The 20,286-nt window shown below is 41.8% G+C and overlaps 1 protein-coding gene across 6 annotated transcripts in view; it reads right to left on the reverse strand.

Annotated features, from left to right (window-relative positions):
• Nucleotides 1-20,286, reverse strand: part of PTPRT (protein tyrosine phosphatase receptor type T) — a 1,130,568-nt gene that overhangs the window by 701,611 nt on the left and 408,671 nt on the right. For all 6 annotated transcript variants that reach the window (XM_024238852.2, XM_063720525.1, XM_054542313.1 and 3 more), the window contains exons 4-5: nt 17,095-17,176; nt 8,226-8,341 (exon numbers count right to left, since the gene is read on the reverse strand). In XM_024238852.2, coding sequence (XP_024094620.2) covers nt 8,226-8,341; nt 17,095-17,176 — 198 coding nt within the window. The remainder of the gene's footprint in view (nt 1-8,225; nt 8,342-17,094; nt 17,177-20,286) is intronic.

The following is a 20,286-nucleotide window of genomic DNA, read 5'->3' on the forward strand; positions in this document are numbered from 1 at the left end:
CAAAGAGGTAAGACAAGACTACAAAAATGGCTGTCATTATTTCAGAAAGAGCAGGAAGCCTTGAAATTGACTTGTAATTGGCAGAAGTGGAAACAGTACTGTCTTTAAAAAAAGGAAACCATTTCTGGTTTTGCACAACAGATACTATGCCTGGTTTACAGGAGATATTCTAATGCAGGATCCTGGAAGCCTTCAGTGTGTTGGTTTGAACTTCTGGCGTCAAAATAAAAAAAAAAATAAGATAAAGAAAAATATATAAAAATAAAACAAAATAAAATTAGGCCCAGCGTTTCCAGCTGTAATTTGTTCCAATTGCTCCAGGAATTTCCTGGCCAGAAAATATTTAGGTGAAATTCCCACAATTCACTTGTAATGAATATTCTTTTCACTTCTAGTCACCCTGCTGCCACAGCATGACATTTGGAAACTTGCTAAAATCTAGCCCATTGATTCTCTTAAGATCACATTTGTACCTTTTTGGCAGTCTCTAAAGAATAGCTTTTGATTATTCTTTATTAAAAGTCAGAAGAAATAGAAGTAGACATAAATCATTTTTGATTAGCTGTGCTGAAACCCTTCCAAGAGCCCTCTATGTACACGGATGACTGCTCATTTTGGGTTGATTTCTGGGTTTAGAACTCCTGCAAAGAGTCAGGAGGGACCTGGCATAAGTCCCACAAGGCTTGGTGGGAGACAAAGGAAACTAATGAGAACTTGAAACTTATGATGCTTGCTGTGTGGTGAATAATAAAGTTCTTTGTCTCTGACCCAGAAGTCTCATGTCTTCTGCCAGCATCTATGAAACTGTGGCAGTCTACCTCGTGAGCCTCCAAATAAGGTAAAATCTTAGGCCCTTCATAGTTATTGATAGACGGTTTCAAGTGGGCAGTAAGATTTTTGTGGAGAGAGCAGTCAGTATCATCAAATCTGAAAAGAGAAGTATAAGGCCTGCGATGCACCCCTTGGCTATAGCAATGAGAAAAGCACTGGGGACATTTACAAGAGCCACTCCTTGGAAGAGGTGGGCACTGAAGAAAGCCTCATTCCAAGTATAGACATCACATTTAAAGAATGTGGCTAGGAAGGGGATAAGAGAATTAAGAAGGCAACTGGGGGGTGGGGAGGCAATTCAAAAATAATTCCAAGGGCATTTTATTTCATTGATCTCATGTAGATTTGAGAAATTAAAATATACTTAAGTATCTAGTTCAGCGGCCAATAAATTTAGAAGTGTATAAATATATGCTAAATAAAGAAATCTGTTTTTAAATAGAAAGCCTCCTGTATAGAAGGAAAGGCTGGAGTGTAACCCAAGAGACAGGGCCATGAGGCAGGCATGGAAGAACGAGCCCAGGACTGAAGGACCAATGTTTCTTCACATCATGCTTCTGCTGCTCACTGCCTGTGTAATTCTGAGGCTGTCATCTACCCATCTAAGGCTCAGTCTCCTCATCTATAAACGGGGCTACAATCACATCTACCTGAAAGACTGGTTATGAGAATTAAATACATCCTATGTGTAAGCACTTAGTAAACATCAGCTGTTATGCATAGTATCATTACATTATCATCATTGCTTAGTTGAAGCGTGACCACTAGATTGTCAACAGAAATCCCACACAGAAGGAATGCCTGGTTCAGATGCAGGCAGGTAGGAGGAGGAGCTGGTCCCCAGAACACTCACAGCCTCAGAGGCCAGCCTCAGAGGCCTCGCTCCCTGCAGGAGCGAGGAAACAGGTTTACTGGGCGAACCGGCTGCAGTAAAGACTGATGCACCTCCTCAGCGCATCAACCCTGTTGCCGCTGCTGCTGTGAGCCTATAGGCTCACAGCGCAGGCAGGAACCTTTTCCTACGAGATTCAGATCTGCTCCCAGTCCAGTGAATGCAATTTGTCTGAAAACATACACTGTCCCTACAGAGATCTGAACAGGGCGTTTGGAAACATGGCTTCATTTCTGAGACTCTTCAAATGTTATTTGTCATATAAACCCCTCGTGGAGCGAATCCTTTGTAGGGAGGCCTGAGAGTCAGCTCCATGGCGGGGCTGACAGACTCTGCTCTGGAGTCCCTGAGGAATTCAAGGAAAGAGCCCCATCCACCACGCTCCTTGATAAAGACAGGAGGACACACATAAAATACTTCTAAACATCCTTCTGGATGAGTAGTGTCTGAGAGTGATGATGGGGGTGTGGGAAGAACCTGTGTCCTCACTGCTGGAATTAGCTATGCCAAACCCAGCAAAGGCTTCTTAGTATACTAGGAGTATTCTGTAACTGGGAAAAAGTGACCATTTTTCTTTTTTTAATAGCATTTTGTTTATGTTAGTTTCCTGTATTCATCTTAGAATATTTGGATAAAACAGAAAAGAATAGCAATGAAAATAAAAAGCATCATAATCTATTATTACAATCAAGTGTCTTAATACGTGTTTCATGGAGTTATAGGAGTGTGTATGTATATACGTATGTATATACAGATTATATATATTATGCATATGAGCATGTATATGTGTATATATTTTTTCATAAAGCTTAATATTATGACTCTATAACTCATCCTTTTCACTTACATGTTATGAAAATGTTAAATATACTTCTAAAATCTGATATTTAATGATACCATTCCCTCATTTACTTAATCAGTCTCTTTTGCTGAAAATTTAGGTTCTTTCCAGCCTTTTGTCCTGCTGAACACAATTGCAGATACATTTTTGTCCCCATCTCTAGATATCTAATTTCCTTAGGTAAATTTCCTTAAGTAAATTTACTCATTGGAAAAATATGCATATTTAAGGCTTTGGATATCAACTGCCTAATTATCTTGCAGAAAAGATGTACACATTTACATTTGCTCTGTGCTACACTTATAATTATGTTGATATAGTCCCACCTAGTTGTATCCTGAATGTCATTTTTTAAACGGACTCCACGAAACTGTAGACCACTTTGTTTAGTGGCTATTCCCCTTGGAATGCACACCATCTCCTTGCTTGAAAAATTGCTTGCAAAGTTACATGTTTGGATTCCTCAGGCCAATGTATCACACAAGGAATAAGCAAGTTATGACTGAGCTCCTTCCACCACAAACCATGGCATCATACACTTCACCTCAAGGAGAAATGATCCCAGGACAAGAAGAACTTGCTTATAATTTTTTACTAGCTTTCTATCATCCTTTTCCCTGATTCACTACAATTGTTCTAGGCTCATGTGTCTGCATTTCTGCATCGGTCCTGTCCATTGATTCTCATGTAGAACTTGTACTATAATTCCACAAAAGCCAGCACCGGCAGATGGGGTCTTCTAAAGACATATAAAGTTTCCAGAGGGGTGCAAAACAGGGGTATTGGCTGGTCCTCCTTTTCATTTATTAATTTATGATCCAAAACCACTTAAGGAAAAGCAAGCTATTAAGTCCCACTCTACAGAAAAGAAGGCCAGCATTCCACCACACAGGCAACAGGGATTTATCTCAAACTATGAGTCCACTGGCTGCTTTCTAACCATTGTCAGAAAGAAGGGCCACCAACATACCTGCCACGCTGGAAACAACATCTTTATTTCCCTGAATTACAGCTGGCTGAGTTGAAAAGTTACCACTTTCAGTGACTTAATGAAATTCCTCAGCATATCTCAGAAGCTACAGCAGGAAGTAGCATTGCTAAACAGTAGACCTGCTGTAGCTGTCTTCTAGAGACTCTTTTGGCCATGATGTGCCTGTTTCATTTGCTTTGGAAATTCTCAGGCTAAGTCACCCCAGCCTTATTACATGAGGCAGAACAACAGTGAGAGTGCCAGCCACTCCTCTAGTGCTGGGACACATCTGAAGAAACATATCATGAGAAACTGGCCACTTCCTTGGCCTGTCTTGGATGGTGGCTGCAATCATCTCTGGGGTGGCAGGTGTGTTGATAGGTGCCTTCTTTTTGTAGAAAGATGTTAACCTATGTGATGGTTAATTTTATGAGTCAACTTGACTGTAACAGAGTACCCAAATTAAACAGTATGTCTGGGTGTGTCTGTGAGGGTGTCTGGATGAGATGAGCATTTGAATCAGTGGACTCAGTAAAGTACATGGCCCTCCCCAGCATGAATGGGCACCATCCAATTTTCAGAAGAATAGAACAGAAAAGCAGGGGAAGAAGAGTTTGCCCCTTTGCCTCCTCACTGACTGCTTGAGTTGGAATAATGGTCTTCTCCTGAACTTGGACTGGAATTACACCACTGCCATTCCTGGATCTCCAGCTCGCAGATGGCAGATCATGAGACTTCTCAGTTTCCACAGTCACATGAGCCAATTCCTGTACTAAGTCCTTTCCTTCCATATAGGAAGGACTTATTATGTATGGAAGGAAAAGACTTACATGGATGGATGTGTTTATATCTATAAGGAAACATTTCAAAAAACTACATATATACAAATATATATTAATATATACTTACATATAAATATTTTCCTTAATATATTTAAGAAATTTTTATATTTTATAAAATATATATTTTCTTTAATAAGTGCTATATAAAGATTTTTATATATACATATATTTTAACATATAAATATATTATATATAGTTACATATTTTATATATTATATATGTTATATATTATATATGTTATATATTATATATGCTATATATTATATATAATATAATTTGTTATGTGTGTAACATATAATTATACACAATTTAGGATAACATATAATTATATATAATTATGTTATATGATATATATTGTAACATACTATATATTATATATGAAAATATATAAAATTATACACACACACACACACACACACACACACTGCTTCTCTGGAGAACCCTGACTAATACAGCCTACTTCCAATTACCTTATTGCAGATAAGCCTGGATTTAACTAGCCACACAGGCATTTGTCAGACAGCACAATATAAACTGTGTACCTCCCAATATTTTCTGAAATGCAGATGAGAGAGACGATATTTAGGGAAGTTTCCTTGGAAAAATAGTTACTGAATCTATTCACTTACCGGATACGTTTCAAGTGCCCCAGGATGGAGACAGATTGGCAGAGAGCAGGGGACCCTGCCATATCCTCTTGCCCACTTCACCCCTCTCTCCCCCTTCTCCTCCCCAGACTGCTTTCTCACAGCCATCATGATGTGAAACAGGCCTGTGAAACTCACTTGTGTGCCCTACCTCAGTAAGACTGTGGTGGGGAACATTGTTCATTGCATCACACAGTGTTTTCTTTACAGGGACTCCTGGGAACAATTGCTGTCTGGCTTCTGTGTGAACAACAGGTAGAATTTTCCTCAGCAATCGGTTTTTGTTTATCTCACAGACATTGTGAACTGTATATCTGACAAGTTTCCTTTATTCCACTAGTGGCTACAAAGCTGCGGGCTCTGTGTGTGACCCACCAGTTAGTAACATGTGCAGAAATGCGGTTTTCGCATTATTACCAGCTCTGTGTATTTTCTCCTTCTATCTGGTGTTGTCCTACTTTTAATTTATGATATCTTGTCATGTTTTATGTCCCATTGAAAGCCACCTGGAAGACATTTTGTGAAATAAGATTTGGTTTACATTGTAAAGGAGATAAGATGTGGAAGAGCTCCATGTCATGTGTTTCCATCTGTTTTCTTCAAATATTCAATTATGATCTCCTTTAACATCCTCCCACTGACAGACCCAAGGTTCAGGGCATGCAACTCAGAACTGCCGCAATAACAATCATAAAATAGTTGCAAAACCCAAACAAAGTTGCTGAAAATATTGTGATGGTCCTGCCTCATTCTCATGACCCAGCTGAGGCAATGCCATTGCAATCACACAGCTTCTTGGCAGCCTATAATACAGTTGAACACTAATTGTAATGAAAAGAATAAATAACACTACCAAATACTGAGGTGACATGTGGAGGTTTCTTATGCTCTCCTGTGGTCTGTAAGCAACCCTGGGAAGCAGAAAGAACAGGTATTTCATGCTGCTGTGCTGCTATTTGCACTCTGCTGTGCTGCTAAGTGGCAAGGAAGAACTCTTGGCCCCTAGATGGGCTCTTTATGCATGCCAAGGATTTTCTAACCACAGGAAATGGCTTAAATTCAAGAAGAGAAGTGACAACATGAACTTCCAACAAAGTGTGTGGAGAGATAGCTAGGCAAAGGAACACATGAAAATATGTTCAGTATCATCAGTCCTCTAAGAAATGTAAATTAAAACTACAACGTGCTCCCATTACACACCTATTCAAATGCTAAAATTAAAAAGACTGACCATACTGAGTGCTGGTGAGGATATGGAGCAACTAGAACTTTCATAGACTGCTGGTAGGAATGTAAAATGGTATAGCCATTTTTTCAAACAGCTCATTGTTCTTTAAAGTTAAACATATATCTACCGGATAACCCTGCCATTCCACTTCTAATTCACTTTCATACCCAAGAGAAATGAAAGAATATGTCCCTACGAAGACTCACACATGCAGGCTCACAGCAACTTCTTTGTAATAGCCAGAAACGGCCAACAACCCAACAGGTATCCATCAACAGGTAGATGGATAAACAAATAGTAGTATATCCATTCTATGAAATATTTCTTAGCGAAAGTAAGAAATATTGTTACACACAACAACATAAGTAATCCTCAAAATAATTATGTAGGAAAGAAGGGTACATACTGCATGCTTCCATTTATATAAAATTCTAGAACATGCAAGCTAATACATACTGTCAGAAAGCAGATTGGTGGTTGCCTGTGACAGAAGGGAGTGGGGAAGTCAGAAGGAAGTGATTACACATGGGGACGGAACTTTGGATGTCATGCAAACATTCAATATCTTGATTGTGGTAATAGTTTCACATGTAAACATATTAAAACTTACCAAATTGTATACTTTAAACATCACATCTCAATTATACCTCAATAAAGCTATTTAGAAATAATTTTTTGAGAAGGAGTTTCAATCTTGTTGCCCAGGCTGGAGTGCAGTGGTGCAATCTCAGCTCACTGCAAACTCCGCCTCCCAGGTTCAAGTGATTCTCCTGCCTCAGCCTCCCATGTAGCTGGGATTACAGGTACTCGCCACCATACCTAGCTAATTTTTGATTAGAAATAATTCTTTTAATGTTAAATAACCACAGCCACATGTAGTTAGTTGTTCCTGCACTGAACAGCACAGCTCCTACTTCTGTGCTGCCCCCAAAACTTGCTATTTGTGTTAGTATTAATGGAAGTATGCTAATGTTATAACAAGTTATGTTTTAGTTCTGTGTGTCACCCTCTGTCTCTAAACCCCACTCAAAGAGATCCTTTCTCATCTTTCTTGGAAAGTAGGATGAATGAGCGGAAATAACAGGAAGGCAAATTCAAGCTTAAAACACTTCCCTGACGGACCTTACTAATGGACTTATTTAACCAAAGAATAGACAGATTGCTCATTTCAGTGAAAAATTCCCATAAAGAGCGACTCTCTCTAATTTTACCCAGATATACCAGTGAATCACTGGATATCCAAGAACCTTCCAGTTAAGATTACCTGACAACCACATACCCAGAACCTAAGCTATTCCGTTTGCCTTAGCCCTAGTAATCTGCAATTAAAAGACAATGTTTGTTAGAGGGTAGTTGGAAAAGGTCATAGTTACAAATTCTAGTTCTGGAACTTTTAGGTTTTGGTCTCGGTTTGTGCATCTATAAAACAGTTATACCAATGCCTGCCTAGCAGAATTGTAGTTAAGATTTAACAGATCATAGATGCAGGGCACCATCAGAGGAACAGAAGTACTTTAAAAATATCCCTTCCCTGTACACACCAAACCATTCTTCACAGCACACACTTTCTTCCCTTATCAAGGGATAAGACAGCATTGTTAGCCCAAGCTGCCCCATTTTGTAAACTCACACCATTTTGCAAATGCTGGTTAGAGCAGAAAATTCCACTGGGGTTTGGGCCACGAGACACATCCCACCAGACAAGTCCCAGGCCTAACCGCCTGACCCCAAGAAACTCCTCACTTATCAGCAACTGACCACACCGCCCACCCCATCTCACAAGCCCAGACCTCTCCCGCCTGGACCTATAATTACCCCAGTCTGTAAGCAAGGCTGGGCTCTGGTGCTAGCTGGTGTCCCCCTCCACATGTCTTTGTTCAATACACTTGTGTTGCCATAGAGCTGCTTCCTTCCATTCCTTCTTTTCCCTTTCTCATCCTAACGAGTCCGAGCAGAGGCTTCTCTCATGCTTACCTGGAGCCAAAGCTTGTCATGCTGAGACCACTTCCCACCAGCAATGCACTGAAATGTGGCATTCTGCCCCACATTCACCTCCACGTTTTGGAGTCGCAGAAAATGAGGTGCTTTTCCTAAGAGAGAAACCAAAGAACACAAGATAATGAGATTCAACAGCCTGCACCACTTCCCTATTGGTGGATGGCAGCTCAGGATTGGCATCGGGGAAGGGTGGAACTGGCACTTAAGAAGTAGCCTGGCTCAGTCAAGATTTCATTGATCATTTATTATAAGTCTGGCACTGTTCGAACTTTACACGCAGAATCTCACTGAAACCTCACAAAAATCCATGAAGTGGGCAGTATCCCCATTTCACAGATCAGAAAATTAAGGCTCTGAGGGTTTACATCATCATTTGGCACAGACACACATCCAGAGGGGGAGGGAACCAGGACGTGAATTCAGATCTGTGTCCCATTACTAGCTGCTATCAATGTTGCTCTGTGAAATTGGCACAAACATGCCTAGAATACACCCAAATTGATCATTGCTTCTGGGGCTGGCATTGCACAAAAGGTGAAACTACGACACTGAAAGTTAGAAGAAAAGTTGGGGGGCGGGAGGAGTGTAGATATTCACCATAGGTGATGCTTCCCTATAGCCTGAAGAAGCAAAATAAGAAAGCTGAAGTGAAGCACGTTTGGGCCTGATACCTGCACACTTGGCCTGGGTGAGGATGTTGATGAGGAAGATGATGAGGAAGACAAAGAGCGGAAGAGGGAGGAAAAGAGAAGGAAAGCACTAGTAGCTGTCATTCTTAGCGCTTGCCATGTGATAAGTACCACATGCAGTGTCTCTCTGCAGTAACTCACTTAACCCAATGCAGTCAGTAGTGTTATTTTCTCTATTTCACAGTGAATGACCTGAGGCACAGAGAACTCTAGAAACGTGCCCAACGTCACAAGACCCCAGAGCCTTACTCTGTGATGGTGCTTTCTGAGCATGAGGGGGAGCGTTGATTCTAGGGACTGGACATAACCGGGAAAGGGCCTTTCAAATGAAAATCAGAGTGTGTATGAGCAGACAATCTTCAGATTAAGTCTATGTTTTATATTGGGTAACCTGGTTTCATCTCTTTCCTTTTTTGTAGAGAAGGGTCCTCACCTACCCGCACTCTACAAATAATAACATCAGTAACAGCTCTCCATTGGCTGATAAATTGTATCTAGAAGAATTGGTTTCTTCATTGAGGCACAATGAAGGATCTCTATGCCATCAATCAAATCAGTGATGAACTGGGATCACCCCCAGAATGGAAACAAATGGAGAGTTAGGAGAGGATCAAGGAGGTTTAACAGGAGGCTTTGGCCATCTTTCTAGAGGGAGTCAAATACACAGAGAGACAAACAGTAACAATAATGTCATTTCCTGAGAGCTCCTACAATGCCAGGTACTATGATAAATGCTTTGCATGCTCTATCTAATTTAACTTCATGACGTTCCTATAAAGCAGACACTATTATGATTTCCCTGTTAGGCAGAAATCAAGGCTCAGCAAGTTTAATGTGCTGAAAGCTACACAGCACTAGTGAAAGACAGAAACAAAATTCAATCCAGGTCCACTTTAGCCCCAAACTCAGCATGCTATGCTCCCTTGCCTCCTGGGCACTGGGAATGAGGATGGTGTCTCCAGATAGACTCCAGGGTCTGCAGAAGGGGCTCCCAGTCAGGGCTGTGCTGATGGTTTAGGTTTCTTTCCATGCTCCCAAATGTTTTATTAAAAGTGACCCCTTTCCTTGCTATTTTTCCTTGATTTGAACTATTTTGTCTACCAATCTGTGTCAGCACCTATAAAGCTCAGCAAAAGCCAAGAATCTTGGAACAATTAGGCAGACTTGTTGGGAGAGCACTGGGAAGCGTGGAATTGGTGCTTGAGAAGTGGCCTGGCTCAGTGAAGAGTTCATTGATCACTTATGATGAGTCTGACACTGTTTGTAGAATTTTACACGTCATATCTCACTGAAACCCCCAAAAAGTCCAGGAAGTGGGCAGTATCCCCATTTCCCCAATGTACTTTTACTCAGGTTTTTAAACTAATGACAGCAGCTCAGAGAACCCTCAGGCTACCTTTAAGCCACCATGGCTGGTGTGGTGTCAAGGACCCAAGGCCCAGGGAAAACCACCTCTATGGGCTTTTCAGAGTTGAAAATTCCTGCATCTAGTCAACTTGACAAATGCCATGCTGCTTTGATTGTCTGAAATTGTTTCCTTTTGGCTCTCCTGTATAATTTTATGAAGTTATTTTTGGAACTATCAGTTCAAATCAATTCTTGAAGTGGGAATAGAGTGAACCTTGGAAGCCTGTTCATGCCACAGGCTTAAAGGGGGAGTGAACACATCCACCCCAAGTGGGGAGGGAGTACAGAGTATTAGCTCCAATGCTGGGAAACTATGTGTTTGGTTTTACAAAGAAATGCTCTTCCCTTACCCTTCGAGAAAATGGTTTAACCTCTGGGATATGTACAATTAGCAATGAATCTTTTCTGGATCAATGTCCCCAGCATGCCTCTGACTCCTCTCCACTTCTTCCTTCTCAGCAACAGACCTTTTGCCTTGATTCTTTCATCTTCAATTCCTCTTCTTCGCTTCCTTCTAGGTTCAGTGGTAGAGAGTTTAGATGTTTAATGGCTCCTACTGTGAATATTCTGGGAAAATACTGGCAATTTACAGCAGAGATAATGAACGCATGCACCTACAAGAGCCAGTTACGTAAATTAATAAAGTGGTTCAGCTGTAAAACAAAACAAAAATACCACCTCCTTGCCCCATCTTTTATTTTCCCATTTTTGATAGAGATTTGAGAAAAATAAAGATTCTTTATATAAGAAAAGTAATGTTGCAAGCACAATAACTGGTATCCACCAGTAGCCTCAGCACTGGGGAGACAATAAGGAGTGGTGAGGACTGGAGGGAACTGGAGAGAGACTCTGTGTCCCACTGAAAGGGGGCAGCTCCTACTTAAATTCAGCAGAGGAAGGCCAGGCATGCATGCTTTGTATAGGGGTGTCAAACATCTGATTTCTCCAGGCCAGTAAGAAATCCAGACTTTATATGAAATCTCTCACTCTAAACTCAACATATTATTAAAACACAGTACAGGCTTAACAAAACATGTGTACATGCAGGCTCTATCAATCTGCGGTCCCTGATATGTAGCTCTGATGAAAGTCATCTGCAACAATTTCCACTAGCCAGTCTCACCCGATCCAGCCCCATACATTCAGGGATGCCGCCACCACTCCATGCGGTACGCGGTGGGCATCACGTGAAGGCCAACCCCGAGTATAGTTCCCAGCACAGGAGCTGATCTAGGCCACCCTCTTCTTGCTCGAGACCCTTGTCTCTGCTCCTTGGGGCTCTGGGTCATCCTTGGCTCATGACAGGCAGTGCTCTCTGGGGATTGTGCTTATGTGGGGGGCCTGTTTGGTCCTCTTCCCTGCGTTCCTGGCCTCTCTGAGCCTCCTTTTTCCATGCCCCCGCACAGCCTGCTCATCAGCCGCAAGCTCTCTCAACTGTCACCTTCCCCCAGCATCTGCTGCTCTGGGAGAGAACTTATATTCCACAAGCTTCAACTCACTCATCTTCAGCCAAACATGGTTGACCTTGGTACCCAGGTCAGCCTTCGGCTCGTGGTTCTAAGAATTTCCTACTCACTCCACATTGAGACCCAATTCCCCCCAGATGGGATGCCGCTGAATGGGCTTAACAGAAGACTGGCTGTGCATTTGGGGCAAAAACGCCTTGACGTTGGTGACATTCAGACTCCTGCAGATGTCAGTGCAGCATCTGAAGACATATTATTGTGCCCTTTATCTTGCTCTTTAAACCTGACAGTGCTCAGTAGGAAGCCACACAATTGTGGAGAAAGCCCAATACGCACATTAGAAACATGTTGCAGATGCTCTGTGGGCTCGGGGACACGGCCCCACAAGATTGTGAGGGAGAAAGAAAAGTCAACTTAGAAGCTAGAAACTTTGAAACGGAGTGGAAAAATCATACTGACATTTATCTTACACAGTTATAACTGCCTTGGCCCTGCTAATGGCTAACACTGAGAAACAGCAGCAGAGGGTAACTAAGGCTAGAATACTTTTAGAATAACACAAAAATGTTAAATGGGCTATAAAATATAGATGAGAGGCTTCCGTTTGTAAGAGAAAATAATTTCATTTGAGTATTATGCCTGTCTTTTGGTTACTGTTTTGGGAGCTTGGAGGCAATTATCCACAGTTCTAACTTCAGTGCCAATCAATTGAAGATACAATTGCAAATCAGTCACTCGCTCCCTGGAACTTTTGGAATATTTAGTGGAATCACTTATTGATAAACTCTGACCATATGTTAATAGAAAATATGTTTTAGAGGACAGAAGGGGAGAATTAAAAAGACTTTATGTCCACAGGCTTTTTTGAATTGAATGCATATATTTCAATATAGTTAAATTTTTAACCATCTATGACTGAACTCATAAATTCTAAGACTGGAGGCTGGGGAAAAGCACCTTTAGTCTAAAGGAGAGTTCAGAAGCTACTATCCACTTGCATGACAGGTAATCCCTGTAAGCAGTCCCTGGGGCCCACAGGGCCCCTCACAAGGCAGCCTGCTCAGTTCTTCCCAGGCTCTCACCACCTTGCTTAAGCTACAAATCTGTGACTGCACCATCTCTGATGCCTGACTCCTAATCCAATTTGTCAAATGAGACCAGTTGGCTCTGCCTCCTAAATGGATCGCTAATCTCTGCACCTCTATCCACCTCTATGCTCTATGTTTCTTCATTGTCCTGCTTATCATTTGTCATGGTCTGAACTGTGTCTCCCCAAGATTTATCTTTTGATATATGACCCCAACCCCCAGTATCTCAAACGTTCCTATATTTAGCAGCAGGGCCTTTAAAGAGGTGATTAAATTAAAATGAGGCCTTTAGGGAAAGCCCTAATCCAATCCAATCTGACCAGTATTCTCAACAGAGGAGGACATTTGAATGCACAGAGAGACACCAAAGGACTGTAAGTACAGAGGAATGACCATGTGAAGCCTCAGCAAGAAGGCAGCTACCTGCAAGCAAAGAAAGAGCCTCAGGAGAAACTATCGTGGCAAACACCTTGACCTTGGACTGCCAGCCTCCAGAACTGTGAGAAAATAAAATACATTTAAGTTGCTTAAGCCATCCAGTCTGAGGGGTTTTGTTATAGCAGCTTTAGCAAACTAATGCACTGTCTATGCATATAATTATATAATCATATTATATATAATTATATAATCATATTATATAATCATATATATGATTATATAATATATAATATATAATTATATATAATCATATGATTATATATGATTATACAATTATATATGTATATATGATATATAAATGTAAATTATATAATTATATGATTATATAATTATTTATATATAACTCACATTTATATAATATATACTTCTATATAATGCTTGTACAATTATATAATATATAGATTATAATAACATAATCATATAATTACTTTATTTGTTTTGCTTCAGCCTCCTTCACTTCAATAGAAGTCCATGAAGACAGACAGTCAATCTGTCTTTCTCACTCCCACAAACCCAGAATGGTGCCTGACATGGAGCTCACGCTCAGTAAATACTTGTTGGATGATGGATGGATGTCTCTCAATCACCCTGGTGCAGGCCATCACCACTTCTTGCATGGCTCCAGAACTTTCTTCCTCCTAGGTCTCCCGACATCTTCTCTATGGTCCTCCAACACAGAGCAGCCCAAGTGACCCTTCCCCAGCAGCACTCCCTGCAGCAGAGCCTCCCTGCACTTAGACAAACATTTAAACTACTCACGATGCTGCCCAAGGTCCAGGCTTTCCTGCCCAACATGTGCCCTGACCACCTTCTCCTGTGCCCCGTATGCTCAGGACATGCTGGCAGCATCAAGCCGACTCTGTGTGCAGGACCTCTGCAACCACTGTCTCCTCTGTCTGAAGCACCCCTCCCCCAAATCACTAGACTGTGAACTCCCTCCTGTGATTTGAGTCCCAGCTCAGGTCACATTTTCAAAGATATCTCCTCTGACCACTATATATCCAAGAAGCCCTCCCGTATCCCAGACACCCACACTTATTATATCCACTACTATTTTCACTATCTGAAATTTCTGGTTACTTAATATTAGTTACTGATTTAGTGCCTTTCGTTCCATTGGCCCTCCTGCTAATCAAACACCATGAGTACAAGGACCTAACCTTTCTTAGTCACTTAAGTATCACTGTGCCTAGCAAAGTTCTTAACACATAGCTGATGTACAATAATTCACTTGCTGAAAGAAAGAATAAAAACCTGGGCTAGGTATGAACTGAGCACTGGTCCTTAGGAAAGGGACTTTGCTAGGCTCTACTCAACTCCACATGATTCATAAGCTGTGGATATACCTCAGGCATTATATACGTTGCCAGTATTTGTCCATATAGTTAAGTGAAATTTTTTCCAATTCCAGCCACTCCTATGGGGTCTTCACATCATGCTTTCTGGGAAGTTTATGCTTAAGCTGCCTCAACACTGAGACTGAACCCAACAGGAGCACGTTATGCAGACATAAAGCCAGGATCACACCTTCCTGAGTTATATCCCATGGTCCATTTGCTGGGTAACTGGCTTTCAGCAATTTCATAACCATGCCACCCACACCCCTCTGCAGGAGGAGGATGAGGTTGTCAGGAGAATCCTGACTGCAGGAGCAGCCCCAATGAAACGAGAATTTCAAAAGAATTCATGAGAATTTGAGGGTTGGAAAGTCATTCCAGTGCCCTCCAAAGAAACCTCTCCCATGGAGATTTATCAAAGAAAAAAGATGCATTTGCTTGTGACAGCAAACCATGGTCAGTGCTTGGAGGTAAGGCAGAGCTTTTACCACTCTGGCCTTGAAGGTAGTTACGGCTAGGGTAAGAGACAGGTGTCAAGGTTGGACATCATCAGGACGGAGATGAAAATTCCCATTAGAGCACAAAGTTCTGGGCTCCAGGTAGAGAGACTCATGCTATTTTCCCCCGGGAAAAGCCAGCTGTCACCTACTAGAAAGACAAAGTCCAAGCATCCAGCACAAGGTAAGAAGCAGGAACACAGGTAGATGTGGTAGAGGCAAGAACGCTCTGAGTGGATGGGATGTAGGCAGGGAATGAGGAAGACAGAAGGCATGTTTCAGAGAGACTACCTCGAAACTGGAGGTGGTGCAAGATTGAGCACATGCAATTAAATGGACCACAGGTAGCACAGACATCTCCCAACACAGTTGCCCAGTCTCAGGTTCATTCTCAAATGAGCAGCTGATGCTGACTCCCACGAGTCTAGGGTGGGGAATATTTCATCCTAGTGAAGGAGATTCATATGCATATCTACTACATAAACCCTGCATAGCTGGGGGGATTTCTGGGATCCTCTTCACATGAAGTCTGGGTCAACAGAAACATTTCCCCAGGCATGACTAAATGACAGACCCATCTGAGAAATTCTAAAAGCCTTAGGAAGTAACCCAGAGGGTAGGGACTTTCAGCCAGAGCAATGAAGAGCCCAGTAGCATCTCAGCATTCCCAAGATACCAGTTGCTTCTTGGGAAAGAGGGTCTCTCCTGCACAGGATCCAACACAATTTCTCAAAATAATGTTCGGAACTTGTAATGTGTTCCAAATTCCTCCAGAGAAGGGGCCCTAAGACAATGAGTCAGACAACGGCATTCTCGTGCCAGGCAGAGGGAGGTAAGTTACATTTGAGGGTCTGACAAATTCATTGCAGCAGAAGTGGAAACAGTTATTTCAATTAAAGCAACATGGATGAGGCTGAAATGAGAATAGTCCCTAAATGGGAGGATTAAAAAGCACATAAGGAGAGGAGGACCCATGATGTCTCTTGAGGCAACAGCAAACTACACCATAGCCCAAAGCATGACTCATGGCCATATGGGAAGAGTGGAGAGAGCCCACAGGGGTTACCTAGAACTGGATGGCTGCCGAGAAACTATTGGGAATCTCCAATCTGCAGAACACTTACAAACTCATGGGGCTGGCATCTCGGCTACCCCTCCCAGGGTCTGCCATAATCTCCATGCAAATCAGTTTGATTTCAGTCCCCCCAATCAAATGTCACTGGGTATAATGTCATCTCAACTACCTGTACCCAGGACTTATGGCCTCTGAGATTTAGCAAACCCAGAAACCACATCTCCCTGCTGAAACACATTCCAATATCTGAGACTAAATATGGCAAAGAAGTGGATGGGTATAAAGGAGTGCCACACCTTTGAGGACTCTTGACGCTGTACCATAAGTACTAACCACTATGAGAAATCTCTCTCTATGCCTACATGGAGCTGATGAGCATATTTAAAATTATTTTAGAAGAATTAATAGCTTCAGGGTACTTTTCCCTGTGAGTGAACAGTGTGCTAATTTTCTCAGTGTTTTGGTGGTGTTCTTTTTTTTTTTTTTTTTAAGACAATTGCACAAGATTCTATCCAAAGCCCTCTAATTCTTCCACTTCAGTGGTCTGAATCCCACTAATAAACAATCAGGACTTTAGACTCCCTTAATAATGGAGAGAGATTCAAACGAAGATGTTTTGCCACTCTCTGCAAATTCCTGGAGGTGCTGCCTGTTGAACAGGCCGGCAAAATTATGGATTTATTCAGGACTGATTGCATTGAGTATGTAAGCATTTCTGAAGGATTCAGAGAGAAAGAGAGAGAGAGTGAGAGATGTTTGTGAGCTGAATGAATGGAAGGGATTGCAGGCTCTATGCTACCCAGTCTGGCATGGATCAAGGCTGTGTTGGGAGGAAGGGAAAGACTTACTGCATGGATGAGCAAGGACCCGGACCTCGTCCACGGCGATGTAGCCAGGATGACCCTTCAACGAGACGGATTCAAATATCACCTGCAACACACAGGGTGGGAGTCAATTTCACAGAAACAGTTGCAGGCATTCATCATAGCAAGCTGCCCGGCCCCCAGCCCTTTATGTTTCAACTTCCCATCAGAAGCAACCCAAGAAACCTTCTATTAAGACAGCAAGCTACCCTGGCAATTGACTGGGATTTTCAACACAAGGTAAAAAGGCCACACTTTGGTGACTAGCAAAAGAAGAATATTTTTAACAGATTTCAGAAATAACACTTAGATGCAGGAAAAACAACCCAAACACTGAGGTCTTGGAAACCCCAATCTGCATCTTTCTCATTGCAGCTTCAAGGATCAAGCCACAACTTGACCATTCTTCTACAGAGAACTACTTTCTAATATTCCAACTTTCTTATGAAGGATAAGATAGATGCCTACCTTGGAAGCTACCATAAGCCAAGGAGGGTTTACCATGAGTTGATTCTACATTGCCAAGGAACATACTACATTTGAATCTATAATAACACTCTTAAAAATAAGTGACAATCTACCTGTTGGTATCCAGGAGGAGAAGGCAACTGATTTCCACCTAAACTGCTATTTCCATAAAAATTTTGTAATGCATTTAGCTTCCCTCGTCACTCAACCTCTATCTTCACCAAGGAGATATGAATGTCTGTGTGGATAGCATGGCCAACACCCTTGAACTCTCTGGTTCCAATGGCCTTCTTCACACTTTAGCCCCACTTTCACCTCATTTTTCACCTTCTGGAAATTGGAAATTCCATTTTCCCATACTCTGGCACAATGTCTACCCACAGTCTCATCCCAGTTGACTCCTCTTGACCTGCTCCTCAGGCTCACGTGGTAGCCTGGACCTCTGCTTTTCTTATCTAATCCTTGGCTTAGTAATCCAGAAGGTCCAGGCTACCATGTGAGATCCTCAAACTCCATACGAGTCTCTCCTAAAGACCCCATTCCTTTGCACCTTTATTTCAACTTTGCCTATAACACATCTGCCTTCTCCAATCCTATACCTTACACAACTGCCGCCCTTTCAACATGCACCCATGTAATCCCAGCAGACACCACATCTTCAAGAGGCAAAAGGGAAAGAGAGGGGCTGACTTCTAACTTTTTACCCACTGACTTGATATCCATCCACAACATCCCCTGCCTCTTCTTTGCAAGGAACACCAGTGCTCTTGACCTGGACTCTTGCTATATTTTCCAACTTTTGGATTCTTTTTGGTTTTCTCTGTCTATCCTATATCTCCAAATCCTCCCTTTTATCCCTGATTTTGACATGTCAACAGCTTCTCCTGTTCTTTAAAAACTACCCTTCGGCAGCAGGTTTTCTCTAATACCATCCAGTTGTGTTTCAGTAACACTTAAAATTCTCAGTAGTTTTATCTTCATTGACTCCCAACACTTCCTGACTTCCCACTGCAAAACTTCAACCTAATATGATCTGGATTCTGTGTTCCACACTTCCCCCAAAACTGCTTACATGGAAGATACTAATAATCTTCTAATTGCTTAATCAAGTAGATATTTTCAATCTTTATCTTACTTTAAGAAGGAAGATAGTGCAGTGCTTAAACTCTGGTTCCAAGTGCCTAAGTTCAAGTCCTGGCTGTGCCACTTGCTAGTGAGTAGTCTTAGGAAAGTTATGTTACTGCTCTGTGCCTCATTTTCTGCATCTTTAATTATAGTGTCTACCTCATTAAGTGATTTTTTAGATTAAGGGAGTTAAGACCCCACTTAGAACAATGTATGGCACATAGTACATTCTCAAGAAATATTTACTAGAATTATTATCACAACTTGACCACTCTTCTACAACTGTCAGTGTTCAGACTCCCCATTTCTGGGTCTTTTTTCTATTTAGGCTCAGATAACACTTTATTCTTGTGATTTTTCTCATAAATCTGGCACTGTTCAATGCCTAGGAGGTCTGTAGGCATTCCTCCTTCTCCATCCTCCCTTCTAACGTGGGCCCCCTTTAGTCACCTTTTCACTGCATACACTCTCCCTTCAACAGCTGCCAATGCACTGATAACTCCCAAGCCCAGCTCTGCACCCTAGAACTTTCACCCACACATCCGTCTTAGGTGTCCAGTTCAGAGATCTGTATTTCTACCTAGGTACCACATCAATGACGTGAATCCAATAGATCTACACAGATTCCTCCTCAAACCTTTTCCCTCACTGACCAATGGGCTATTCTTTCTGAAATATGGAATATGGTAAGTGGCACTGTGACCCATTCAGTCACCCAAGCTGGAGACCAGGGTGTCTGTTGGGCCTCAACTTCTGCCTCAGCCCTCATCTTCATTTTTCTTTTTATTCTACCTTATTAGCATTTCTCAAATCTTCCCATGTCATACATCTCTGCTATTAGGATGAACCATTGGAAGCAGGCATTTTTTTGAGGTCAAAACCAGCCAGACATCAGAACCACTGCTCTTGTTCAAACTGTCTTCAGTTTTCATCTCCAACATCTGACAGCCTCCAAAAAGGGCCCTCCCTCTCCTGTCTTTTACTCCTCAGTTCAAGTCTATGGATAGAATATAAGGTAGATGATGAGATGACCAGGAAAATCTCCCTGTGAAATCTTTCTGTGGCCTATGTGGTCACTCCAGGTCAGTGGATTCAAAGATTAGTGCTCTCATTGGGGCTTGGAGCTCTAACAGCTCTAACAAAAGAACTGCGGAGAACCAATGGGAACCACTGGAGATCATGGTGATGGCTGAGAAGAGGCAGCTTCCTTAGGTGGTAGGATCTGTTGTGAAACAACATGTGGCTGCCTGAGAGTTAGGTGAAGTGCCTTGGGGATGACAGTCACACCAAACATAGAGCTGTTGCTCCAGCATGATGGCCACTCTGGAAGAATAATTCACTAAAATAGCAGGGTCCTTCAGAGAGACTCAACAAACAAAATTATTCAAGAGGTAGGGGAAAGTTTGCAAAAATAATGTGCTAGCCACCTCATCTTGCAGAGAGAAAAGTAAACAGAAGGCCTTCCTGTAAATAATCATGTGTCTAATTATATTTTTTAATAATTCAAAGGAAATCAAAAGCTAAGTTCATAGAAAAAAAAGCAAATAGAACATACACAGTAAATGCATTTAAAAAGAAATAGCA

Source organism: Pongo abelii, chromosome 21 (genome assembly GCF_028885655.2).
Source record: "Pongo abelii isolate AG06213 chromosome 21, NHGRI_mPonAbe1-v2.0_pri, whole genome shotgun sequence".
In the NCBI taxonomy this organism is placed as follows: domain Eukaryota; kingdom Metazoa; phylum Chordata; class Mammalia; order Primates; family Hominidae; genus Pongo; species Pongo abelii.